The sequence below is a fragment of the Trichosurus vulpecula genome, chromosome 1 (assembly GCF_011100635.1).
Source record: "Trichosurus vulpecula isolate mTriVul1 chromosome 1, mTriVul1.pri, whole genome shotgun sequence".
NCBI classification, from domain to species: Eukaryota; Metazoa; Chordata; class Mammalia; order Diprotodontia; family Phalangeridae; genus Trichosurus; species Trichosurus vulpecula.
The window spans coordinates 244,547,326-244,575,194 of NC_050573.1; the positions used below are offsets into that span (position 1 = coordinate 244,547,326).

The following is a 27,869-nucleotide window of genomic DNA, read 5'->3' on the forward strand; positions in this document are numbered from 1 at the left end:
GACATTTTAGATGACCCCCTTCTTATGACCCCCAGGACTTCGGACCCTCCCCCTTCAGCGACTACTTTTCAGGTCCCAGCCACCAGTCTAGCTGAGGCAGCTCCCCCTTCAGCCCCTCTCCCAGAGGCGGCCCCTACTCAGGTTCCAGTGTCGGGCCCTGCCCCCACGGCAATATCTCCTCCCCTAGCCTTTCTGAGGTGGCACCCATTTGGGTCTCTGGGGTATCTCCCCCTGTGACCTGTACCCTTCCTCAGGTATCAACTGATATTCTCCCTTGTCAGCCTGATCCCCTGGCCTTGCAGTCTAATCTAGTTCAGCTGGCATTGCCCAGCCCCTCCCTCACAAGAAGTGGGACTTCCTCTATCCCCCCCCCCCAAGCCTCAGTCTCCATAGCTCCTTCAAGGCTTTTTTCCCTGAGGGAAGTACTGCCTCCTCTACAGGGACAATCAGAGTACATGCATGTTCCATTCTCCATTTCAGATCTCATTAGGGTTAAACAGAAACTGGGGAGATACTTGGAAGACCCCACTAAGTTTACTGAGGGTTTTAGGGATCTGTCCCTACAATTTGAGCTTTCTTGGGATGAACTGCACATCCTCTTCTCTATCTGTTGTACCACTGAAGAGGAAAATTTGGGGATCGTTTGGCTAGCGATAACCTCATAAAATATCCCCCAGGAACAGCTGCTGTTCCCAATAGTGACCCAGGATGAAATTATCAAAAGAGTGAGGATAGAGGAAAGAGAGATCATATGGTAATTTGCCTGTTAGAAGGCCTAAGAACAGCATTCTAAAAGCAAATAAACTTTCAAAAAATTAGGGAAATTACTCAGGGAGAGAAGGAAAACCCTGCCCTTTTCCAAGTCCGGCTAGTAGAAGCTATTAAGAAGTATACAAATTTGAATCCTGATTCTATTGAAGCGGCAGCAATACTTAACAGGTATTTCATTAATCAGGCTTCCCCAGATATTAGGAGGAAACTACAGAAACTGGCAATGGGACCCCAAACACCTCAGGCCCAATTACTGGAGATGGCCTTTGGAGTTTTTAACAACAGAGACCTAGTTGCAGCAAAGGAAAGAAAACTCAGGGAAAGGGCTAGAAACAGAGAACATGCTCCATTCTTGACTGCTGCCACGGCCAGGAAAAAACCCAAGGAGCACCCCTCCAGGGGGTCCCCTTGGAGGAAGCCTGGCAGTGTGGGCCGTGAGGAAACCTGCTTTCAATGCCACAAGGAGGGTCACTGGTATAAGGAGTACCCCTCTAGGGTGCCCCCCTGGAGGAAGCCTCCAGGATCCACGCCTCCACGACTGTGCCCATCATGTGGCCATGAGGGATACTGGTGGAAGGACTATCGCCGAGGTTGGAAAAGTGGTAGAGCCTCCTCCCAGTACCCTGTCCTCCAGTCTTCTCAAGACTCGGAAGGAGGGGAAAGCCTGGGGCTTGGCAGTGCTCCCACCTTCTCCACCTCTCTCACAGAGCCCTGCGCAAAATCGAGGCTGAAGGTGTGTTGGTAAGCAAAATGCGCTCTTAGCACTTAGTTCAACCATGTGCCCTAGAAGAGTTTGGCTTTTGTTTATTCTGTGTATTTCATTGAGTCTTACCAGGTGCTAAGCCCCAGGCCCAAACCCCTATTAGGTGTAAAACCTATGTGGGTGTGGATTGGTAACTAAGGTGGGGCCCACGGTGGAACTAACTAAGGGGAGGTGCTAACTCCAGAGCCAATCATAGGAGCCTAAGTTCTGGTCATTCAGATGACGTTGATGACGTCTGAAATGCTTTAAGAAGAGAAGACAGAGCCATTTGTGCAGGGCTCTCACTCTTGGTGGTGTTTGGAGACTCCCGGGCAGCTGTAGCTAAGAAGCCCTCCAGCTCGTAAACTTGGATGTTGGGACTTTGTTAAACTCTGGTAACTATGTACTGGGATTTGAATCAGACAGGGTCTGTCTGCTGATGTTTGTAATTTGTTCCGAAGTTCAGCATGCTGGCTTTTTCCCCGAACTAAGTGAATTGTATTTGTATGCTGAATTAAAGTAAGCTTGTCAACCCCTTAACGTTGCTTTCCTTAGTGAGGCAGATGAAAAGAACCTGTGCTTTTGCAGTGTGCTGGTAGCGTTCTTGTTGTTGGGCTTGGGTTGGTCTTTTACTCCCACAACAGCTGCTAGCTAGATTGTTGAAACAGAAGGTAAGATTACCCACTTTATCACGGCTATGTTCTCTTGTTTTAACTAATTGCTCTGGTCCTACATACCCCTTGACCCATTGGGTCATGGACATCAAGAATCTGTTGTTTGAACACTCCTTCCTTACACTCTCCTCTGGCCCTGCCCCCTTGTTGGGAAAGGACCTGATGGTGAAATTGGGGAGCCAATTTTCTCTAGTTAAACCTCCCAGCTCCCTTTTCCCTCTGTTCACCAGATCTCCCCATGTTCCCCCAGAAGTGTGGGAGACAGTCAAGCCAGTTGTTTGGGATCAGAGGATTCCTGGGAAAGCTACTCATGCCACCCCAGTCCTTATTTGCCTTGGAGATTCTAATGTGTTCCCCAATCACCATCAATATCCAATTAAGCCTCAGGCTTGGGAAGGACTGCAACCATTAATTGAAAAATTCCTTAAGCATAAAATCCTAGTCCCTTGTCAATCTCCATGCAACACTCCAATCCTTCCCTTAAGAAAGTCTAATGGACAACATCCCAGACAGTCGGTGCCTTGCAAGCTGCTTCCATCTCCTTCCTACTTGTTCTTTTGGTGAACTAGGACAATTAAATTGTGCACCAAAATGTCTCATCTCCTGACAAGCATCACCACCATCATGGATGTCTTCTACCAATACTGTGATCAAGATGAGGAATGTGACACAATGAGCCAAAGTGCATTGAAGGAATTTCTAGAAAATGAGCTTCAGTGTATTCTGAAGAATCCAGAAGATGCTGATACTGTGGATGTCTTCATGCTTAATATGGATCAAGATAGTAACAAGAAAATAGATTTTACTGAATTCCTATTGATGATATTCAAGCTGACAATGGCATTCAACAAAACCTTCAAGACAGAGTACTGCCACAGTCACCAGAAGGATCAGACTGGAAGAGGAGAGGAAGAGGAAGAAGAACAAAAAGGGGGGGAATCAGATTTCAATAATTCAAATTGGAAAACTGAAAAAGAATATAAAAAATCCAGACCTGGGCAATCATGGGAAACACAGAAAGTTGAGCACAGGTCCAGCTTGGGAGGTCAAGATAAGGAAGGTTCTCTATTGAGTTCGCAGCAGAAGGGCACAAAGAAAACAAATCATGGGTCAAATTCAAAAAATTCAGGAAAGAGTAATGAAGATAAACAAGCATCCAACTCAAGCAAACAGGAAGGAAGAAGACATAATTCAAAGACAAGCCCATCCAGAGTACATGGAGAAGAATATGAAACTGACTCTGAAAATGTAAGTCAAGAGAGTGGGAAAAGATATAAATCCAAAAGCAGTCAAGAAGATGGATTTAAGAAGCAAGAAAATGAATCTAGAGAAAAGGTTCCATCTGTGACTTTTGAAGGACAAGGAAAAAGTTTCAGAAGTCTTCAGTGCTCAAACACAGGGAAATACAATTCTGCCACTGGCTCTGGCTCTGGCTCCGGCTCCGGCTCCAGCTCCAGGCAGTCCTCTAGCTCTGGTCAATATGGGTCAGATTCAGGTCAGTCATCTACCAGAATGGGACACGGATCTGGTTCACACCCCAAGATAGGCATCCCTGTACAACAAGGACATAGTTCCAGTTCTCAGCAGTCTTCCAACTCTGGCTGACATGGCTCACACTCAGATTCTGGCTCAGGCTCACACTCTGGCTCTGAATCTGGCTCAAGTCAGTCTTCAAGTTCTAAGCAACAAGGGTCTGGATCAGGTCATTCCAGCTCTGGGAGACATGGTTCAGGCTCAGGTCAATCCTCCTCTCAGAGAAAACATTGGTCCAACTCAGGTGAGCAATCAGGAACCTATCAAGATCAAGGACATAGTTCCAGCTCCAATCAGTCTTCTAGCTCAAGGAATGATGGCTCTGGCTCTAGGCAGTCCTCTAGCTCTGGCCAACATGGGTCAGGAACAGGTCAGTCATCAAGCAACAGAGGTCACGGATCTGGTCCACATGGCAAGATAAGCATTCCTGTAGGTCAAGGGCATAATTCCAATTCCCAGCAGTCCTCCAGCCCCAGGCAACGGGGCTCAGGCTTTGGCTCAGATCAGTCTTCTATAAAGAGAGAGCAGGAATCTTCCTATGAGTAGCCACATTCTAGTCCTAAAGGATCCATCTTCTTCCTCTTCTAGTTAATCAGATTTAGTGGTAATACAGTCTATATCTCCATGATTCTTCTTTGACATATGGATCTAATTATGGGAAAGACCTATTCATTTCCTCACTCTACCATTTATATATTTTGACAATTATTATATCCTAGAATTTTGATTTGATTATTCAATTAAATGATCTCAGAAGACTGACCAATTAAATGAGAAAACAAATCAATGACACAAGCTACAACCCAGTCTTTTATCATAACACTTATTTCTGGAGTCAGAGAAATCTTTTTTTATTCTTCTATCATGCATAGAATTTTATGCTTTTCTTTCTATTTGCTTTTCATTTCTTCTAGCTGTGTCATTTAGTAATGTAATTGTAGATTCCTTGATTAGGACATCAAGAAGGAAATAAATGAAAGAAGCTAAATACAGTCAGTGATTAATTGGGGAACCAAATTAGGAAGTGTCTTTGCTGTTTGACGTAACAATGGCATTTTTCTTCATTTGAGAACTCAATTAATGGAATACCTTTGTGGTTGTGAATTTTATTATAGTTTATCAATAATCTCCAAGGAGCTAAAAGATAGTTGATTAGATTCCCAGGCCTGAATTCCAAATTTTACTTCCAGCCCTATGTTCCAAATATAGTGCCCTACTGTGGGAATAAGGATGAGGATTATAAAAGCAGGGATGCATCTTCAGCATTTTTTAAGTACATAATGGCCACCAAATCCTGATTCCTTAGAGCACCTTTAGCATCATAGGCAAACCACTAGTCTTTAAGAGGAATTGGCACCATGTCCTTCTCCCTCAGAAGTGGATAAAATCTGAAAGATAGGAATGTCTCCCATTTTGATCCAAGGAGCAAAAATGTGGGCTGTAACAACATTAAAGGATGTTCATTCAGAGACTGTTCTAAACTGGAAAGAAATATAGGGAACAATTTCTTTAACTTCTGACTTTAGACTACCTCTTCCTTTCACCAGACTTTCCACTTGGGGAAACATTGTCTATAAGAAGAAGGAAAAGGAAAATATATGTTATTGCATAGCTCTTATAACTGACTGTTAACAAACTCAAGATTATTGACCCTTCACTATTAAAGGACATTTGGTAAAATCTGCAAAGTGAATTTCAATATAACTGACAATAAACAACTGGTTATCAAAAAAAAAAAAGAAAGTCTAATGGAGAATACCAAATGGTTCAAGATCTCAGGGCTGTTAATGAAGCTGTTATTCCTATACACTGCCCCAACCCATATTGGGGTACCCACTGGTTTTCCACCCTGGACCTCAAAGATGGCTTTTTCTGTATACCTTTGCACACAGATTCACAATTTATTTTTGTCTTTGAATGGATACTTCTAGGGGAATCAAGTTCATGTCAGCTAACATGGACAGTCTTGCCCCAAGGATTTCCAGATAGCCCTCATTTATTAGGCCAAGCTTTGGGAAAAGATGTAATAGATCTGAAATCAGCTGACAGTAGCTTAATTCAGTATGTGAATGATATTTTTACTTATAGCCCCACCTGGGAGGCTTCTTTGGCTGCTGATGCAGAAGCCCTGAACTTCTTGGGTACTCAAGGCTATAAGGTCTCTTTGAACAAAGTCCGGATAGCATGCCAATCCATAAAGTATCTGGGTCATGAATTAATGCCTACCTCACGATCCTTAACCTCTGAGAGGAAGAAGACAATACTGTCTATTCCTATTTTAGACACTAAGAAACAAACTCAAACCTTTCTAAGCATGGCTGGATTTTGCAGACTCTGGATCCCTAATTTTGATCTCATTGCTAAACCTCTTTATGATTCCACTCAAGGCCCTGACTCCCTCCCTTTAGAGTGGGGCCCGGAGCAGGCTAAAGCTTTTAAGAATTTGAAAACTAAATTGACCACCCCTCCAGCATTAGCTTTACCTAATCTAGAAAAACCTTTCACTCTGTATGTTGATGAAAGGAGAGGACGGGCTTTGGGAAACCTAACCCAGTCCTTAAGACCTGACCCCAGGCCAGTTGCCTGCTGTTCAAAAGAATTATATTCCATGGCTGCTACAGCCACTCTAACTGAAGAAGCTTCTAAACCTCTAGCAGACCAGCCCTTAGAAGCTCTGAATCCCCATCGAGTTCAGAGCATCCTAGAAGTAGATGGCCACCAGTGGCTGGCTAGCCACAGGCTCACCAAATATCAAGCCTTGCTCTTAGATACCTCTGAGCTAATTCTTTGGGTGTGCCAAAAGGACCCCGAAGCAGTGTGGTACACAGAACAAGTGATTAGGGGAGCTAGGTATGAAACAGTCATCTTTAATTCCCTCCAGGGAAATTGTCTTTTACACCAGGGAAACTGTCCTTTCTCTATACTCCTATACTGTCTGTTTGGTTGTTTGCTTAACCTCCTTGCCAGGTTTGTCTCCTCCAGGCTCCAAGACATCAACTTCCAGATGACTGCTCAGACTATGTACCCCTTGAACTGTATCCATCGAGGCAGGGACAGCTCTACACCCCTTGCCAGCAGGAAGCAATTTCAGAAGCTTACACCTTCGTCCCTGACTACAAAAGAATTTGGGTCCCATTTGTTTGAGGGGGGAATGATGGAGTTTAGACTGTGGAAACCCCCTTGGGCCCCAAAAGAATTTGGGTCCTATTTGTTTGAGGGGGAAATAATGAGGGTACAGTCTCTGGGAAGCCCCTTGAACCTGGAACACAGTCTCTGGGAGCCCCCTTGAACTCTCCTTGAATCTTCCCACAAGATCTGGCCTTCCCCTAAGGCCATAAGCCTTACATTATCATTAGGCCCAAATCTCTACCTGGCCTTGCCCTTTATTGTCCAGCTACTTACCACCCTTGATACTATCAATATCCATGCCCTCAGCTATTCCCACCCTAGATCCCAGTCTCTTGGTTCCTGGAGTCTGACCTCATCCCAGTCCCGTCAAGCTCCTCCTTAGACTCCTCCTCAAGCCCCTCCCTAAACCCCTCCTCTAGTCACCCAGATCACCCCTCAATCCTTCCTACAATCTTTATGTATATAAGTTTCATCTTGCCTGCATGAAGGCGCTCAGATGCAATCTTTGAATCTGGCCCGCTTGTGAAAACAGGTATCACAAAGGGTAGGACTTCTTAAGAAACCCAATATGGGAAACCCTTAATAAACTTTGTCATTTTCCTTGGCAAAAAAAAAAAAAAAAAGAAATTGTGAACTGATCCAACCATTCTGTAGAGTAATTTGGAACCGTGATCCAGCAATACAACTACTAGGTCTGTATCCCAAAGAGATCATAAAAAAAAAGGAAAAAGACCTACAGGTGCAAAAATATTTATAGCAGGTCTTTTTGTGGTAGCAAAGAATTGGAAATTGAGAGAACGCCCATCAAATGCAGAATGGCTGAATAAGTTATGGTATATGAATATAATGGAATACTACTGTGCTATAAGAAATGATGAACAGGCAGAGTTCAGAAAAACCTGAAAAGACTTAACATGAACAGATGCTGAGTGAAGTGAGCAGGACCAGGAGAACATTATAGTAACAGGAACATTGTATGATGATCAACTATGATTGATTTAGCTCTTCTCAGCAATACAATGATCCAAGACAATTCCAAAAGACTCATGATGGAAAATGCTATCCATATCCAGAGAAAGAACTGATGAACTCTGAATGCAGATCAAAGCACACTATTTTCACTTTACTTTTTTCAGTTTTTTTTCTCTTTTGTTCTGTTTTTAGCAACATGACTAATATGGAAATATGTTTTGCATGATTGCACATATGTAACCTATATCAAATTGCATACCATCTTAGGGAGGAGGGAGAGGAGGGAAGAAAGGAGAAAATTTGGAACTCAAAATTTTATTTTAAAAAAAAGGTTAAAAATAGTCTTTCCATGTAATTAGAAAAAAATAAAATACTATTTTAATAAAAAAGAGAAGGCATATCAATAACCTTGTGAAAAAATGCTTCGAGCCCCTAATAAAAAGAGAGTAGCTAAATCAAATTAAATTACATTAAAACAACTCTACAATTCTACCTGACACCTCTCAGACTGGAAAAGATGAAAAAAAGGAAAATGACAATTGCTGGAGAGGAATAGGAAATCCAAACACACTAATACACTGCTTGTAGAGCTCTGAAATGATCCAACCCTTCCAGAAGGCAATGTGGAACTATACTCAAAAAGTCACAAACCTTGTACATTTTCTAACTTAGTAATATCATTACTTCGCTTATATCCCCCAAAGAGATCAAAGGCAAAAGAAAAGGATGGTAACAAATTGAGAAAATAAAGTGCCCATCAATTGGGGAATGTTTGAACAAATTATGGTATATTAATGTAATGAAATTCAGATAAACATGAGAAGATTTTAATAACCCAATGCATACTGAAATAAGCACAACACGAAAATTTAGACAGTAACTACAACTTTGAAGAAAAAAACAACTTTAAAAGACTCTGATTAATGCAATAACCAACAAAAATCCCAAAGGCCCAAGGGGAAAAAAAGCTTACTAGAAGAAAGGAGATAGAGGTAAGATATAAAATGAGACAGGCATTTTTTTTGTTTTGGGAAGTAACTGGGGTTAAGTGACTTGCTCAGGGTCACACAGCTAGTAAGCATCTAAGGCCACATTTGAATCCAGGTCCTCCTGACTCCAGAGCGGGTGCTCTATCCAATGCACCACCTAGCTGCTCCTCATATCTCTGGATATGAAAAATGTACAGCTATGTTTGGCATGACAGAGCTTTATCTGACACAAGGATTGGGGGAATGTTTTTTAGTTCACCTGTTTGGGGAGCTTGCTGTTTTTAGGTTTTTTTGTATTTTTAAATTTCAAAATGGGTTCTATGGAGGACAAGTGATAGTGATGATGCATTTAAAAAAAAAACAAGAGAACAGAGGACATTTCAAAGCAGGACACAAACCAGCAGAACAGCTCCAAAACAAACAGTGAATGCAGTCTGCGCTTTAAAAGAGGCAAGCTGTCCACAATAGAGATTCAAAGCTTAATAAGCAATCTCCTTTTTCTGCTCATCTTTGTATAAAGAAATGTTCATGTTAATTACTATTTGTTAAGAACAAAATAACAAATTGCTAAAAATTATTTTAAAAAATAAATCAGAAGAATAATACAAGACTAACAAAAAAGCAACTACCAACCCAGAGAGATAAAAGTCCAGTATTGCAATTCACTGGTTCAGGTAACTCCCATAGTAGAAACTCCCTGCAATGATGCAGATAGACAATTCCCCTGTAGATTAAAGTCTTTGAGAATTTCCTGGTACACTAAGAGGCCAAGACTAGTATGAGAGGCAGGATTTGAACCCAGATCTTCCTGATTCCAAGAACATTCCTCTATCTACTATGTATGCTGACAAAAATTATATTACCTAGATGAAAACATGTGAATAGAGGAAGAGTCCATTGACTGTCCAAGACACCCTTCAGCATGGGTGTCTTGGACAGTCACTGAAGATGGACAAAGAGTGAAGCCCAAAGATGAATATATTGGTTAAGACCACATTAAGGAAATCATGCAGCGATATCATTGACTCTAAGCAACTTCCTGTTGCAAAAGCTCATCTTTATAATATCGATATTCTTCCAAGGATTACGTATGACTACAGGCCATGTAACAGCACAATCTTAATGGAATCAGAATTAAAAGTGACACTGGGCAAAAGCAAAACCAAACCAAACCAAACCAAACCACAGTTGGTCCAAGTGGCTGGAAGTAGTCTAAGTAGTCAGTCAATCGGTAAACATTTATTAATTGCCTACTACATACCAGGCACTGTACTATGCTCTGGAGATACAAAGTAAGGCCAAAAAAAGTCTCTGCTCTCAGGGAGCTCACAATCTAATGGGGGAAACAACAGGATATACCAACAAGATAAACAGGAAATAATCAACAGAGGGAAAGAACTAGAATTAAGAGGACTCAGGAAAAGCTTCCCGGAGAAGGAAGAATTTTAGCTGGAACTTGAAGGAAACTGAAGAACCAGAAGGAGGAGACAAAGAGAGATAGACATCTTCCAGGCATGGGGAACAGTCAGAAAACATACTGAGAGCAAAGAGATGTAGAATCTTGTTCAAGGCTGTAGTATGTTATGTAAGAGAGTAGTAATACAAAAGACATCCCTGAGAACATGCAGAATAGAAAAGGTGAGCCATTTACATAGTAAGAGTGAGAGATTAAGAGGTAAGTAAGCTAAGTCCTATACATATATCTACAAAATATTAAAAAGAGTCAAAAATAAGCCTATAGAGCACTCAGTGAATTCTCTACGCAGAGTTTAAGAAAAGGAATGGATAAGAAGCATACAAGATGAGAAAATAGAGCTGGGTTATGATCTAAACCCAGACTGATGAGATTATTGGTATGAAGTATATATGTCACATCCATAATGAAACATGCAATCCACGTCCAGAAAGAGAACTGATGGTCATAGGGTGCAAACCGAAGCATACTTTCTTCTATTTCTTTTCCTTCCTTTATTCCTGCTAGGAACATAGCTAATGCAGAAATCTGTTTTGCATATCTATATATACCTTGTAATGGTTTTTTTATTTTCCTTGCCTTCTTGAAGGAGGAGAAGGAAGAGAGGGAAGGAACTTACAACCGAAAATAGATTTTTTCTTAATTTTTAAAAGAATAAAAGAATGTAGGCACCTTACACCAAAAGATCCAACAACATGGCCATATACAATACTTCTTAGGGTGGCAGAGCCAAATTCAAATATAATTGGGAAATATTTAACAAAATAAATAAAAAATATAATTTTTTAAAAGTGTATGTCACAACTTATTTTCAATACTCAATTTTGCCTCAAAGGTTGTCTAAATGTAAATATTAGAAATATTCACAAGAGGGGTGATCTGACTTTTGTGATTCTTTCTTTCTTGATCAATCTTATAAACTATTCACATATCAAAAGACAGTTTTCATATAGTTTTATTCATCTTGAATGTTGACTACTAGCATCTGGGACAAATAGTAGACACTTATTGTTGTTGTTGAACCCTACTCACGTACTAAGTCTAACAAGGAAGAATAAGGTTATTAGAACTTCTTGGGTCACTAACATCTGCTATAATAATAATAGCCAACATTTATATAGTACTTTAAGGTCTGCAAAGCACTTTACAAATTTTAGTTCATTTTATCCTCACAACACCCTAGAATGGAGAAGCTATGAGTATCCCTATTTTACAGATGAGGAAATAGAGGGTGAGAGAGGTTAAATGGTTTGGCCAGGGTGCCACATACTTAGTAAGTGTTTAACTCAGAATGTGAACTCATCTTCCTGACTCCAGGTCCAGTGCTCCATTCACTGAGGAACTTTAAACACATCTCTTTTATATTCATCAGAGTTAAGTGGCTGTCAAATCATCATTTCTGTATATATGTCTTAATTATTCAACATATTCAATATTATGTACATTATGTAAGAGAGTAGTAATCTAAAAGATATTATGTACATAAATATTACACACATTTTCCAATAAGGACTCACACAGTTAATGCTTTCACAAAGTACTAGTATTGTATATACACACATATATGTATAAATACACACATGTATAAATATGACCTAAGTACAGCATCTCTTTTAAGCTAAAAAATAGTTTTCTCAACATATGAAATTTTAAATGGCCAATATGATTTTGTTGTTGTCCACTTGTTTCAATCATATCTGATACTTTGTAACTCCATTTGGAGTTTTCTTGGCAAAAGTCCTGAAGTGGTTTGCCGTTTCCTTCTCCAGCTCATTTTACAGATGAGGAACAAAGGTGAACAGGGTTAAGTTGTAAGGGGTTGGTGCCAACCCCGGGGCTGTCAGGATCCTAGCACTTGGCCTGTTTCCTGGGTAAAACCAGACAGGCTTAGTAGGAGTTGGAATGGCAGGCGCCCGGAGGGAGGGCCTCCGTCCTTAACAGCCCCCCGTAGTTATCCTTCTCATGCAGGCAGAGTCCATCCACTAGAGACTCTCAAGCCCAGAAGGAGGAACCCAGCTGGCCACTACCTAATGCTCTTGAACCAACAATGCTTTGATACTTTACTTACTGGAACATCTTTGATACTTTACAAGGGCATCCTGCCCCGTGCCTCACATAGCTCATACAGCTCTGATATCAGCTGGCTACATGCCTGAGGCTTCCCATGCCTCCATAGATACTGTAGGACAGCACCCCCCTTTGTTCCCATACTCCCATAGAAACTATCTTGCAACAGCCCTAATTTTCCCATACGCCTGTAGGAATCATAGTTTGCTACAATCCAGATTCTTCCCACCCGATATCGATCTTCCCATGCTGTCATCCCCTTACCCCTTGAACACCTGCTTCTGCTCATGTAGTGCAAAACCCTGTAAAACTGGATAATGTCTCCCAATAAATCGGAGTTGTATCTGCCCTGACTCCCGCCTCATCATTGCGTACTAAGATTGGGGTCCTTGCTGGTCAGGGACCCCCAACATTAAGTGACTTGCCCAGGCATATAAACTCACAAAGATGAGTCTTCCTGATTCCAGGCCTGTCACTCTATCCACTGTGCCACCTAGCTGCCCAGGTAAATATGGCAACTATCTTCAAAAATTTGAAGGGCTGTATGTAAAAAGGGAATAAATTTGTTTTGTATTGTTATAGGAAACAAAACAAGGACCAAAAAGAAGTCAAATTTCCCCTCAACATAAGAAAGAACACTTTATGACTTGACCCTAATAATGGATGGTATTACCCCAAGAGGAAGTAAGCTCCTGATCACTAGAAATATTCAGAGACTTAATAATCATCTGTTAAAGTTGCTATAGACATGATTCTTGCATTAACTGGGAAGATGAATTCAACAAATTCTAAGGTCCTTTAACTTTATTATTCTCTAACTCTACGAAAAAGAATGCTGACTAATGAATTTGCTTGAGTTCTTCCTTTAAATAGATATGTGGTGTTAATGTGATTAAAGATCTTCCCCGCCCATTAATGCCATTAACAAGGATTAATTAATTTATATTAATTAATTATATTAATATAACTAACATTATTACAATCATAATAAATTATATAATTTATAAATATGTATATATTTATAAATATATGTAAATATATTTTATATATAAATAAAAATTTATAAATATAATAAATATATAAATAACTAATGATGGTAATATAATTAGTGTTACGGGCAGAGTTAGAGCCAAGCCCTGCTCTCCTCAGACCTCCAGGCCAAGGGGCCTGCTGAGATAGACTCAGGGCTTTGGGATGTGGGTGGAGCCAGGAGGAGGGGTCCCGCCTTTGTTGCCTCCCTAGCGATTCCAGGTCTGACCTGCCTGACCACGTGGAACTTCCGGCTCTCTGGCAGAGCATGTGGAACTTCCGGCTGCCTGACCACGTGGAGTTTCCGGTCTTTGCCTGGACTGCCTGCCCGCAGGGAGCTTTGGGTAGTGCGGGAAGAGAAGGGGAGGAGAGTAGGCGGAGTCAGGGCGGTCCTAGGACCCAGGTGTATTAGCTTTACCTGTCTTTCATCCACGTAACCAAAGAGTGTACCTACGTCACTAAAGGTATAAATGTGCTGCTTGCTGAAATAATAAACGGAGTCATTCACCATCTTGTTCAGCTCCCGCCCCGTACATTGTCCGCGAGATCAGGCCCTTTGCTTAGGCAGAGGCCTGGGGCTTGGGGGGAACCCCGAGCGTAGTCACGAGGCTTCGGAAGCCCGTGACAAATTAGTAATATTAATTTTTATATGTGTGCATGTATATATGCATATGCACGTGTGTGTGTGTGTGTGTGTGTGTGTGTGTGTGTGTGTGTGTGTCTCTACTCTGAGGGTAGCCATTAAACTCTCTCTCAGAACTGCGGGAGGAGAGGATACAAGCAAGCAGACAGCTAGGATTTGTGAGTGAGTGTATATGAGAAGGCCCCAGCAGAGGGGAAGGCTACAGGATGGCTTGGCTCCCTGCTGGGATATTGTGTTTCATGTACCTGCTGTTATGATAAAGTGGGCTTACTGGTTTTGGGATATAATTGTTGCTATGTTGAACTGGAGTTACTGGTTTGGGGACGTGATCCTCTGGTATCTGAATAAATGTTTTACTTCTTCTGTCTTCTGTGATACAGAACTATACAGGCATATTCATGGTCACCACTGATATTGTGACACTTGCCTTACTGACACAAGATATTAACTCTCATTTTTAGCCTTTAGGTATAACATCAAAATCATGTCCTCTCTTCAAATGTTTTCACATTTGCAAGGTTCATATTTTCATTATAAACACATTATAAATACAAATACATGTATATAGATGAAGTCATGGTGTACATGGCGTATTTTTACCTTTCGCCCTGTAAATGCTGCACGATGAAGTGGAGTGTCTCCCATATCATTTAACACATTTGCTTCTGCACCAGCCTAGAAAACAAAAAATAAAACTTTAATGTCTCAATAAATAAATAAGTCAAAATAATTCAATTCCAAAGTCATTTACTAAAACTCCACAGCGCAGTGCTGCTAGGATAGAAAGAACACTGCATATCACAGGACCCAGATTTGAAGCCACTTACTTCCTCTGGGCCTATACAATTCGAGAGTTGGACTAGATGATCTCTAGGTTCTCTTACAGACCTAAATATGTGACTCTATTACAGAGCATTATGGGCTATATAAAAATAAAGATAATTCTGTGCCATTATGATGCTTCAAATCTAATAAGGGGATATTAACACACAAGCAAGTATAACAAAAAATTGAACACTACAAGTATAAAAAATATAAATATGAAGCTACTTGACGCATGAGGAAGTAAAGATTATTCATTCCTATTGGGACCAGGAAAATCTTTAAGAATGAGATGACTTTTTTGGAGAATCTTAAAGGACTGCAGAATTTCAACGGAGGTAGAGATGGAAAGAAATAACATTCCCAACACAGGACATGACTAAAGGCTTGGTGACAATAAATCAAAGAACATACACAATGGACAAAAAGCAATCCATGGGGGTAAAGCAAAGAGAACATAAATGCGTTCAATTATTCTGCATAAGTGGTCCGTCCTACCAGACCAGGGCTTTTTGACCTTGTCTGTGTCATGGACCCATTGGCAATCTGGTGAAGCTTATGGACCCTTCTCTGAAAAATATTTTGGAACACAGAAAATAAAATACATAAGCTTACAAAAATATGTAGCTATGCAAAAGAAAACAATTATATTGAAATATAATTATCAATTTTCATACCCTTGACCTCTTCTCTATTCACTGTACTATCATTCTAATTCAGACCCTTGCGCCTGAACTATTCTACTAGACATATAAAGTCTCCTTTCCTTTAGTCTCTCATAGGGATATGGTCTTAAGAAATTATCTAGTCCAACCCCTCTGAGGTTCAGAGAGATAAAGTGCCTTTTTCATGGTCACACAAGATATAAGCTAGAAAGCAGAAATTCAATGTGTTATTCACACAGCTGCCAAATTAATCTTCCTAACACATGGGTTTGATCACATGACTCTCTTGCTCAAAATCATTCATTGACTCCCTATTTCTTCTCAAGCACTCCAATGGACCTTTGCAATTCATTGTTACTAAGTGCTACAGCCTGCTTGTACCTACCATGCACATTTCCATTACCCTTAGGGTGATCCTCAATTTCAAATCCTAAGAGACTGTAATATTCCATGACTCATGGCCATATGACAACAATGGAAAGTGATGGTATTTAAAAGACAGTCCTTTGTTCCAAGGATGAGGTTAGGAGTCATTAAAATAATTTTGCCTTTTCCCAAAGACAATGTCAACCTACTTTTCTCCTATTCCTGCTGTATTCTAGGCTCAAATCATCACCCATTTGCAGTACTATCCCAAAGATTTATCTTTCCATAAAGGTATCTATAGCTATCTTTAACTATCAATGTTCACATACACAACTGGACAAACTCAACTGATAAATTTCTTATCATCATTTGGACAATAGGCTTTCTTCATTCACTTGGTTTCTTCCTTCACTAATATGGCTAGTTAGGCCAATTTCTTTCATGACTCTCATCAAAAAGGTTCTGCAATGTTCCAAAGCTTGAGTCACAAAGTATAATGTCATCTGCAAACAGGAGCATCTGGAAGACTTCACCACCTAAGAGGGCATCATCCTTCTTTGACTTAGACTCTAAGCTGGATCTCCTCCCTGACAGTTAACAAAAACCCTTGGTGAGCATATCTCTGCTTAATGTCTTACTTGGTGATGATAATAACAACAGGTAGCATTTATAAAGTACTTTAGGGTATGAAACACTTTACAAATCTTATCTCATTTAATCCTCATATCAGCCCTGAGAGGTAGATGCTATTATTATCCCCATGTTACAAATGAGGAAACTGAGGCAGTCTGAACTCAAAGTTTCCTGACTCCAGGTCCAACGTTCTGTTTATTGAGCAAGCTAGCCGCTAAATGATCAGAGAGTCGTCAAAAAAGGTCACCTGTGTTGGTATATTCTGCAAAGAACCTTATATAATTGTGACATTCTCAAGGAAGAAATCCTGTTTCAGGAAATCTTCTAAGATAGCATTTTGGTTTATTAAATAAAATGTGGTTTCTTTTTTTTTTTAAGTTAACAAATAAAAAACCTGGAAAGACTTGTACAAACTGCTGCAAAGTGAAATGAGCAGGACCAGGAAAACATTGTATGATGAGTATCCAGATAAAGAACTGATGGACTCAGAATGCAGACTGAAGCATACTTTTTTCACTTACTTTATTCTTTCTCATGGTTTTATTTCCTTTTGATCTGTTTCTTCTTCCACAATTGTGACAAATATGGAAATATGTTTTACATGATAGCACACACACGTATAAAGAAGTGTCTACCATTTTCAGAACAGGCAAGAGGGAGGAAAATTTGGAACTCAAAATCTTATAAAAATGAATGCTAAAAAATTTTCTTAATATGTAATTGGGGAAAAATGAAATACTATTTAAAATTTTTTTTAAAAATTAAGTTAACAAATATCCTAATAAACAATAAGTACAGTAGGTCTCATTTCCTATAGAATAAAATAAAAAATCCTATAGGAATAAAATTCCTATAGAATAAAAAACCCTTCGTTGGTCCAGAATTTAAGACTCTTTAAATCCTTTAAAGGTTTATTTTACTCTACTTCTCTTCATGTATTTTATGTTGCAGCCAAAATAGATTTATGAATTTCCAACATGCCTAAAAAACTGTTCCCTTCTCATCTGTGCCTTTTTACATCTTCTTACTTTAAGACACAATTGAGGTGTCGCTTCCTTAATGAAACATTTTACTAATCTTCTCTCCAGCTCTGTCCTTTGTCCTCATCCATAGTCTACCTGTTTGTATGAACTTCTGATCCTGCCAATCCCAACAGGGTCTCAGATCCTTGAAAACAGCAATTAAATTGTTTCTGACCATTGTATTCCCAGTGCCTCGAACACTACGGGTACTTAGACAAACTGTACTGAATTTAATACAAAATGGAAAAAAGAAAGAAAGTGTGAAAAGCTTTGAAGTAACAGAACACATTTTTCTAATCTCCTAACATGTGGTTAACAATGCAGCATGCTATATGACCAGCCACCTTCTTTTCTGTACATACATAATTTCTATGGTGTTTCTAATAAACATTTGTTATTGCTCGCCTCTGAGTCCTAGCTTCCCTGGATTACTTTGAGACCCAGTTCAAATCTCACCTTTTTTTACTGGAGGGATGGAGAGAATTTGGGACTAAAAAGATGAATTAAAAAAAGTTTACTCACTTTATTTGTATAATTCCAAATGGCTTTATGCCATTTCACAGCTAACGTATTAGTGTGCCTGTCTTCTCCCAAATCTCCCCTTCTGCAGGAGGCCTTTCCCACCCTTTCCCAATCCCCTCACTCCCAACTGCTAGCATGCAGACTCTTCACTAGCTACACAGAGAGCTTACTTACTACTGGCCTGAAAACGGTATGATTCTTAGCACTATTCCCCTCATCCATCACTCTGCTATTGTCACTACAGATAAAGAAGGAGGGCTCACAGGAATAAGGATAATTTTGTATTTTTACGTTATTTCACAGGTTGCCACGGACAAAGAATTCATCACTAAGTGGCCAGTCTCTTAGTGATGAGCCTCTTCATGCTTAGCTAGGCTGGTCCTCAGAAATCATCAGCTGCTAGTACCACACAAAGTCTTTTCAATTTTTCTTTTCGCAGTGGGGAAGGCAGGGCAATTGGGGTTAAGTGACTTACCCAAGGTCACACAGCTAGTAAGTGTGTCAAGTGTCTGAGGTCTGATTTGAACTCAGGTCCTCCTGACTCCACACACACACACACACACACACACACACACACACACACACACACACCCTAGAGCATGTTAGAACTTGCCAGAGATTACACTCTTCTATCACAGCATTTGAGAAAGCAGGGCTGTATCCATACCAGGAAGTGACACTAGAGTAGGACTTTCATGGATCAAATACTTCACAAACTAAAGAAATTCTATATTGACACTATTTATCAGTTTAACACTTCTTAAGGAGCAGTTAACCCACTGAATAAAAACAAATGACAAACTGAGAGTGTAAAATTTACATTGAGATGGGAAGAAACAGAAGGTACAACCTAAGTTTCTTTAGCTCTAAAGCAGTGAAAGGAAGTAAAATTCTTACTTACATGAAAAAAATTGATAAAACAGTGCTTCACACACTATGGGATGCTCAATAATTTAGACTGTCGCATGAATCCTTTACATTTTCAAAAAAATCACCTCCAGTATTTGCTTTAAATACTAAGCTTGCAGTATTAAAAAAAATCCATTTCCTCTTTAATTACTACGGAGATATTTTTGGAAATCATGAAAATCTTTTGGTATTCAAAAATACTTAAAAGTTTTAAACTAGTTTCATATAGCAAAGTCATTAATTTAAAACTCAAGGAATAGAATAAATACGAATTAACTAGCCTTAGATAATCTTAAATTATTATTACAGAGCCATAAGGCATCTTGTGATCTGGTTAAATAAAAAAAGCAACTACTAGTATTATTACTGACTAAAATCCACTTTTACTCTCCTTCTATAAGGGCATTTCAACAATATTTGTTATACCTATATCGTTGCTCACCATCTTAGGGAAGGGGGAGGTAGGGAGAAAATCTGGAACTCAAATTATTTTTAAATGAATGTTAAAAATTGTCTTTACATGTAATTGGGAAAAGTAAAATACTACATTAAAATACTATAAAAATAATAATAACACAATATTTATTATAAACTTCTAAGCATAAGTCTTTAAAACTAAAAGCCATAAATATACCTTCAACAAATCCTGCACTACTTGTCCATGTCCAAAATAGCATGCCAAATGAAGAGGAGTCCAGCCCAAATTAGATTTACTTCTCCCTAAAAATGTTATCAGAACACAAATTGTAAGTAAATGAAGAATCTCACATTCATGATAACTATAACAGTTGTTTCTATGTAACAAAGTTATAATCATAATGTGGTTTTTTTCAAATTCTTATGCACAATCTACCCCAACACTGCTTAGCTTCAATGCAATGAAATTTATTAAGTACGTGTGACACATACTAGGTGTGCGACCCTGGGCAACTCATCTTAACTGGTAGAGGGAATTTCTTCTCAGGTAATTCTCTATACCAATGAAATTACAGGTCTGGAAATTATAGGAATTATAGGAAAAGAAATCAGAAATTATAGGAAAGGAAAGGCAAAAAAAAATGTCTATAATGGACAACATGAAGACTACTGGACCAGAAATCAAGAGATCTAGCTTCTAGTCATTGACCTTCCACTAATCATCTGTGTAACCTTGAACAAGTTACTTAATGTTCATGAAAATCAATTTCTTTGCTTACAAAATGAGATGACTGGACTAAATGATCTTAGTTGCTTCCATTTCTGAAATTCTATGATTCTAAGTTCTCAGGTATTCAGTTTATTTAATGATTTTCGCATAGTATCAATGTATAAAAACCCTATTTGAATACTTATGCCAGGTTAAATATTTGTAATACACTTTTATGTGTTTTCAAAATGTTGTTTATTTGTTGCTCTGGGAGAATGTATTTATTTGGCATAGAAGGTTTCCCACAGAAACTGATGAGATGTAGATGGCAAGTTTGGTGGCTACAGTGGAATCACCTGAACACATTGCCAGATGAATAAACCATGACATGGAAAGAAGTACAAAGCTGAATCAGAATTACAGGAAGAAGAAAGGGAAAAAGTCCCTACAATGACAATTCAGTTCTTAGTAGTAGGCTGAGCAGGAAGCAAAAAACAGCATGGCCCATTCCTCCCTGGCAGAATAAAAGTTGATTTAACAAAAACCTCAAGACACAAAGGCCAGGATAGAGGCAACAGAAAGCTCACACACACTTTCAGATATTCAATCAGAGTAATTCTGTTGCCCTTGAAAACAAAAAGCTTTCTCGTCAAGAGCCTTACGTATGTATTTTCAAAGCATATAAAAAGTTTTGAAAATGCGTATTAGGGGAAAATGGAGTCACAATGGTAGAGTAAAGATAGGGATTTGCCTGAGCTCTCCCAAATTCCCCGCACAACATTAAAATCAATGCCTCAAAATGAATTCTGGAGTGTAAGAACCAGAAAAAGGTTAGAGTGAAACAATTTTCTAGTCCAAGACAACTTAGGAGGTGGGCAGGAAAGGTCTCACTGGGGTGAGAATGGAGTACAGTCCAGTACAGGCTGAGTCCTGGAAAAAGCCAGCAGCAGCAGGCCTTGGGGGCAACTGAATCAGCAGCAGTGGCTTCCAGAGCTCTCAGCTCAAAGATTATAAGGGGGGGGGGGGGTGGACAATTGATCAGAAGGAGATTAGAGGGGATCCTTTGCTGGCACTGGGTGCAGGACTCTGCTGCATTACCCATACTAGATCCCAGGCCACAGTCCCAGGACAAGGAAGCACACTAGCTCACTAATGTCATAGGGGAATAACCATTCCAGGGTGGAAAAGAGTGCTTTTGAACTTGGGAAAGAGTGTTTGTGGTTGTTCACAGATTGAAGCACAGGCCAGGAGAATACTGACCACACCTCTCCTTTGATCATATGACCTTGGAAGAACCGAAAACTTATAGAACCCAGAACAAGTTCTGAAAACAGCAGCACAAAAAAAGCTGAAGCTTGGAACAAAGCCCCTTATACTCTAGTAGCAGAGCCCAACTTTAACATAAAATGAAAAATAAAAAAATAGACTGGGAAAATGAACAAGCAACAACAACATAAAAAAACCTGATCACAAAAAGCTATTAGGGTGATAGGAAAGATCAAGACACAAAGTCAGGAAACAACAATATCAAAATAGCTATAAGCAAAGCATCAAAGGAAAACTGTAAATTGGAAAAGCCCAAAAAGTATTTTTAAAATCAGAAAGGTAGAGGAAAAAACTAGAAAACAAATGAGAGTAATGCAAGCAAATCATGAAAAAAAGAAACAATAGCTTAGTAAAGGAGTAAAAATATCCTGAAAAATATAACACCTTAAAAAACAGAACAGGCCAAATGGTAAAAGAAGCAAAAAAAAAAGTCCACTGAAAAGAAGAACACCTTAAAAAAGCAGAATTGGCCAAATGGAAAAAGGTGCAAAAGCTCACTGAAGAAAATAATTCCTTAAAAATTAGAATAGGACACATGGAAGTTAATGACTTCATAAGACATCAAGAAACAATAAAAAAGAAATCAAAGGAGTGGAAAAAATAGAAGAAAATATTAAATATCTCACTAGAAAAACAACTGACCTGGAAAATAGATCCAGGAGAGATAATTTAAGAATTATTGGGCTACCTGAAAGCCATGATTTGAAAAAAAAAAAAGTCTAGATATCATCTTTGAAGAGGTTATCAAGGAAAACTGCCCTGATATCCTACAACCAGAGGTTAAATTAGAAAATGAAAGAATCTACCAATCACCTCCCGAAAGAGATCCCAAAATGAAAACTCCCAGGAATATTACAGCCAAATTCTAGAGTTCCCAGGTCAAGAAGAAAATATTGCAAGTAACCAGAAAGAAACAATTCAAATATCATGGAGCCACAGTCAGGAAAACACAAGACTTAACAATTTCTACATTAAATATCAGAGGGCTTAGAATGTGATATTCTGGAAAGCAAAGGGGCTATGATTAGAACCAAGACTCACCTACTTAGAAAAACTGAGTATAATCCTTCAGAGGAAAAATGGATATGTAATGAAACAGAGGACTTTCAAGCATTCCTGATGAAAAGACCAGAGGACTTTCAAGCATTCCTGATGAAAAGACCAAAGCTTAATAGAAAATCTGATTTTAAAATGCAAGACAAAAACCAGACTCAAAATAAGGTAAATGGGAAAGAGAACTCATAAAGGAGTCAATAAAATTAAACTATTTACATTCTTGCATGAGAACATGAGACCTGTAACTCCTAAGAACGCTGTCATTACTAGGACAGTCAGAAGGAGTATACATAGATGGAGAGCACAAGTGTGAAGAGTGCACTGGGAGAAGGGGGAAGGGAGATGTAGAATGGGGCAAATTATCTCGCATAAAAAAGGCACGAAGGGTTTTCTACAGAGGAAGGGAGGATGGGAGGGTGGAAGTGGTGGACAACACCTGAACCTTACTCTCGGCAGAACTGGCTCAAAGAAAGGATAACATACTCAGTCAGTTGGGTATAAAAATCTATCCCATCCTACAGGGAAGCAGGAGGGGAAGGGAGTAAGTGAGGCAGGGGGTGGAACGACTGACAGAAGGAAAGACAGATTCAGGGAGGCAGTGGTCAGAAGCGAAACACTTTTGAGGAGGGATGGGGTGGAAGGAGTGAGAGAGGATAAATGGTGAAAAACAGGATGGAGGGAAATACACAGTATTCAAAACTGAAATAAAATTTTATAGCAAGTTTCTCTGATAAAGGCCTCATTTCTCAAATATCTATAAAAAGAGCCAAACGTATAAGAATACAAGTAATTCCCCACCTGATAAATGATCAAAGAATAAGAACAGGCAGTTTTCAAATGAAGAAATCAAAGCTATCTATATGTCATATGAAAAAATTTTCTAAATCACTATTGATTAGAGAAATACAAATTGAAACAACTCCGAGGGACCACTTCAACTCTATCAGATTGGCTAATATGACAGAAAAGGAAAATGACAAATGTTGAAGGGAATTTAGGACAACTGAGACACTAAAAGAACTGTTGTTGGATTTGTGAATTGATCCAACCATTCTGAATGACAATTTAGAACTATGCCCAAAGGGCTATAAAATCATGCATGCCCTTTGACCCAGCAATACCACTACTATGTCTGTATCTTGAAGAGATAAAGGGGGGAAAATGAAAAGGACCTATATGTACAAAAATATTTACAGTAGCTCTTTTAGTGGGGGCAAAGAATTGGAAATTGAGGGGATGCCCATCAATTGAGAAATGGCTGAACAAATTGCATATGATTGTATCAGAATATTATTATGTCATAAGAAATGCCAAGCATTCATCTGGAAGAACAAGAAGTCCAGAACATAAAGGGAATTAATGAAAAGAAATGCTAGGGAAGGTGGCCTAGCCATACCAGATAACAAACTGTACTATGAAGCAGCACTCATCAAAACTACTTGGTACTGGCTAAGAAACAGAGTGGTGGATCAGTGGAATAGGTTAGGTACACAAGATGCAGAAGTCAACAATTACAGCAATCTACTCTTTGATAAACCCAAAGAATCTAGTTTCTGGGCTAAGAATTCACTATTTCACAAAAACAGCTGGGAAAATTGGAAAATGGTAGAGCAGAAACTGGGCATTGGCCAATATCGTATACCATATACCAAAATAAAGTCAAAAAGGGTTCATGACAGGAATAAAGGCTGATACTATAAGCAATTTGGGAGAGCAGGGAACAGTTCACCTATCAGATCTATGGGAAAGGGAAGAATTCATGACACAAAAAGAGATAGAGAGCATTACAAAATGCAAAATGGATAATTGTGATTATGGTAAATTGAAAAGTTTTTGTAAAAAAAAAAGCCAACGCAACAAAGATTAGGAGGGAAGCAGAAAACTGGGAGAAAAGCTTTATAACCAGTGTCTCTAACAAAGGCCTCATCTCTAAAATATACAGGGAACTGAGCCAAATTTATAGGAATAAAAGTCATTCCCAAATTGAAAAATGGCCAAAGTACATGAACAGGCAGTTTTCAGAAAAAGAAATTAAAGATATCTATAGGCATATGAAAAAATGCTCCTAATCACTATTGATTAGAGAAATGCAAATCAAAACAACTCTTAGGTACCACATCTCTGCTGTCAGATTGGCTAACATGACAAAACTGAACAATGATAAATGCTGGAGAGGATGTGGGAAAATTGGAACATTGTTACATTGTTGGTGGAGTTGTGAACGGATCCAGCCATTCTGGAGAGCAATTTGGAATTATGCCCAAAGGGCTATAAAAATGTGCATACCCTTTGGCCCAGCAATACCACGTCTAGGGCTGTATTCCAAGGAGATCACACAATGGGAAAAAGGACCTGTATGTACAAAAATATTTATAGCAGCTCTTTTCGTGGTGGCAAAGAACTGGAAATCAAGGGGATACCCATCAATTGGGGAATGGCTGAACAAGCTGTAGTATATGAATGTAATGGAATACTATTGTGCTATAACAAACGGAGAAGATTCGGACTTCATAATAACCCGGAAAGATCTACACGATATAATGCTGAGTGAGAGAAGCAGAAACAGGAGAACATTATAGACAACCACAGATATATTGATTCTGTGATAACTAACTTTGATAGACTTGGCTCTCCTCAGCAATACAAAGCTCAAAGACAACTCCAAAGGATTCATGATGGAAAAAGCTGGCTACATCCAGAGGAAGAACTGTGGAGTCTGAATGCAGACTGAGGCAAACTATTTGCTCCCCTTTTTTATCTCTTTTATTTTGGTTTTGTTTCTTCTTTCTTCTGATTCATTTCATTGGTCATAATTCTTCTTTACAACTTGACCACTGTGTAATTAAGTTTAATGGGAAGGTTTATATAGAATCTCTATCAGACTGCATGCTGTCTTGGGGGGAAGCGGGGAGGGGAGAGAGGGAAAGAAAATCTGGAACTCAAAAACATGCAGAACTGAGTGTTGGAAACTAAAAAATAAAAAATCTTAATTAAAAAAAAGAAATGACAAGCAAGAATGTTTCAGAAAAACCTAGAAACACTTACACGAACTAATACAAAGTGAAGTAAACAGAGCCAGGAGAATAGCACACACATTTAACAGCAATACTGTACAATGATCAACTGTGAATGAATTAGCTCTTCTCAGCAATACAATAATCCAAGACAATTCCAAAAGACTCTTGATGAAAAATGCTATCCACATCCAGAGAAAAAACTGAGGGAGTCCAAATACGATCAAAGCATACTTTTTTAAACGTTATTTTTCTTGGAGTTTTTTTGGCCTGTATTTTCTTTCACAACATGACTAATATGGAAATATGTTTTGTACGACTACACTTGTACAACCTATAACAGATTACTTGCCTTCTCAATGATGGGAGAGGGAAGAGAGGAGGGAGAGAATTTGGAACTCAAAATTTTTAAAAATGAATGTTAAAAATTTTTATACATGCAAGTGGAAAAAATAAAATGTTTTTTAAAAAAGAAAATGTCCATTTTTAACAGAGTAGATGAAAGAGAAACAGTTCAGATATTTCAGAAAGGGTCCTTACAGCTTACAAGGGGGGGCAAATCCAGATTCTAATGTTACTACAAACTATTCATCGTTTTAGGGAGATTAATATTATTATGTCTAGATAAAAATGGCTAGCAATGGAAGGCTAACGTGGAAAATAAGAATCTAATCAAACTTACCTTTGCAATTAATATTGGCAACCACTTCCTTTCGCTCCATGGTTTCTAAGAGCTTTCTAACTTCCTCAGTGTTGCCATTTCTGGCATTATGGAGAAGTTGTTGTTCTGCTTCTGTACTCATTTCTAAATAAAATAACAAAGAATGTTTCCATTACAAGAACAATGCATGTTGATATTACAAGAATATTAAAAAATGTCTTTTCCCCCAAAGAGTTAAACATGTTAGAATATATGTTATCTAAATCTAAGAAATTACAAAGAAAAATAATTATCTTAATTTTGTAGATAAGAAAACAGACAGCTAATTAAATGAAAGTCGAGAAGTAGATTCAAGTCTCTTTGAGCTTTGTTTTATTTTCTATATCAGCAACTTGAAATTTTTGAGAAGTTAAAATATATGGTTATTTGGCTTGCAGGAAGATGGTGGCATTAAGCAGAAGGTAATGAAATAGTTCCCACTAGACCCTACAAAACCTCCAAACAAACCAAAATCTTTTAATAGAAGAAAAACAAAGCTCAGTTTAAAGCAATTAGCAACAAGAGAAAAATTCTGAGAAAATTTTAAAATTCTGCTGCATAAATAAGTATGGGAAGAACTACAGGAGAAATACATGCTAAGGCAGCATAAAGAATAACTTAAGAAAAGCCCAGCAACAACTCAGATGGACAATCAGTATGTTAAAGAAAATTAAAATTTTGGAACTTGGCTTTAAAAAAAGATCCTGAATATGAACAGGCAATTTTCAGATGAAGAAATTAAAGCTATCTATAGTCATATGAAAAAATGCTCTAAATCACTATTAACTAGAGAAATGCAAATCAAAACAACTCTGAGGTACCACATCACACCTATCAGATTGGCTAACATGACAAAACAGGAAAATGAGAAATGTTGGAAAGATGTGGGAAAATTGGAACACTAATGCACTGTTAGTGGAGTTGTGAACAATTCTGGAGGGCAATTTGGAACTATACCCAGGCATACTCTTTGACCAAGGAATACTTCACTTCTAGGTCTGTCGATCAAAGAGATCATAAAATGAGAAAAGGACTCACATGTACAAACATATTTATAGTAGCTCTTTTTGTGGTGACCAAGAACTGGAATTTGAGGGGATGTCCATCAACTGCAGAATGGCTGAACAAGTTGTGGCATAATGAATGTAATGGAATACTATTGTGCTCTAAGAAATGATGAACAGGAGGACTTCAGAAAAACGTGAAAGACTTATATGAACTAATGCTGAGTATAATGAGCAGAACCAGGAGAACACTGTACACAATAACAGCAACACTGTGCGATGACTGATAGACTTAGCTCTTCTCAGCAATGCAAGGATCTAAGACAACTGCAAGGGACTCATAATGGAGGGTGCTATCCACATCCAGGGAAAGAACTGTGGAGTCCGAGTGTAGACTGAAACATACTATTTGCTCTCTTTGTTTTTTTTTTTTGTTTCTTCTTTCTCATGGTTCCTCCCATTGTTTCTGGTTCTTCTTTACAACATGACTAATATGAAAACACGTTTAACATGAATGTGTATGTAGAGCCTATATCAGACTGCACACCATCTTGGGGAGGGGGAGAAAATTTAGAACTCAGTATCTTATGGAAGTGAATGTTGAAAACTGAAAATAAATTATTTTTTTTAATATCCAGAAGAAAAAAAGGCAAAATTTACAAAAAGTAAAAATACATATGC

At 38.7% G+C, this 27,869-nt stretch overlaps 1 protein-coding gene across 5 annotated transcripts in view; it reads right to left on the reverse strand.

The window, feature by feature from the left end:
- The window catches only part of OSBPL1A (oxysterol binding protein like 1A), a 338,964-nt gene that overhangs the window by 285,819 nt on the left and 25,276 nt on the right, over positions 1-27,869 (reverse strand). For 4 of the 5 annotated variants that reach the window (XM_036756461.1, XM_036756436.1, XM_036756451.1 and 1 more), the window contains exons 2-4: positions 26,167-26,289; positions 19,597-19,682; positions 14,624-14,698 (exon numbers count right to left, since the gene is read on the reverse strand). In XM_036756461.1, coding sequence (XP_036612356.1) covers positions 14,624-14,698; positions 19,597-19,682; positions 26,167-26,287 — 282 coding nt within the window. In that variant the 5' untranslated portion in view covers positions 26,288-26,289. Of the gene's footprint in view, positions 1-14,623; positions 14,699-19,596; positions 19,683-26,166; positions 26,290-27,869 lie in introns of those variants that run through there. The other variant, XM_036756469.1, reaches the window with a different exon arrangement.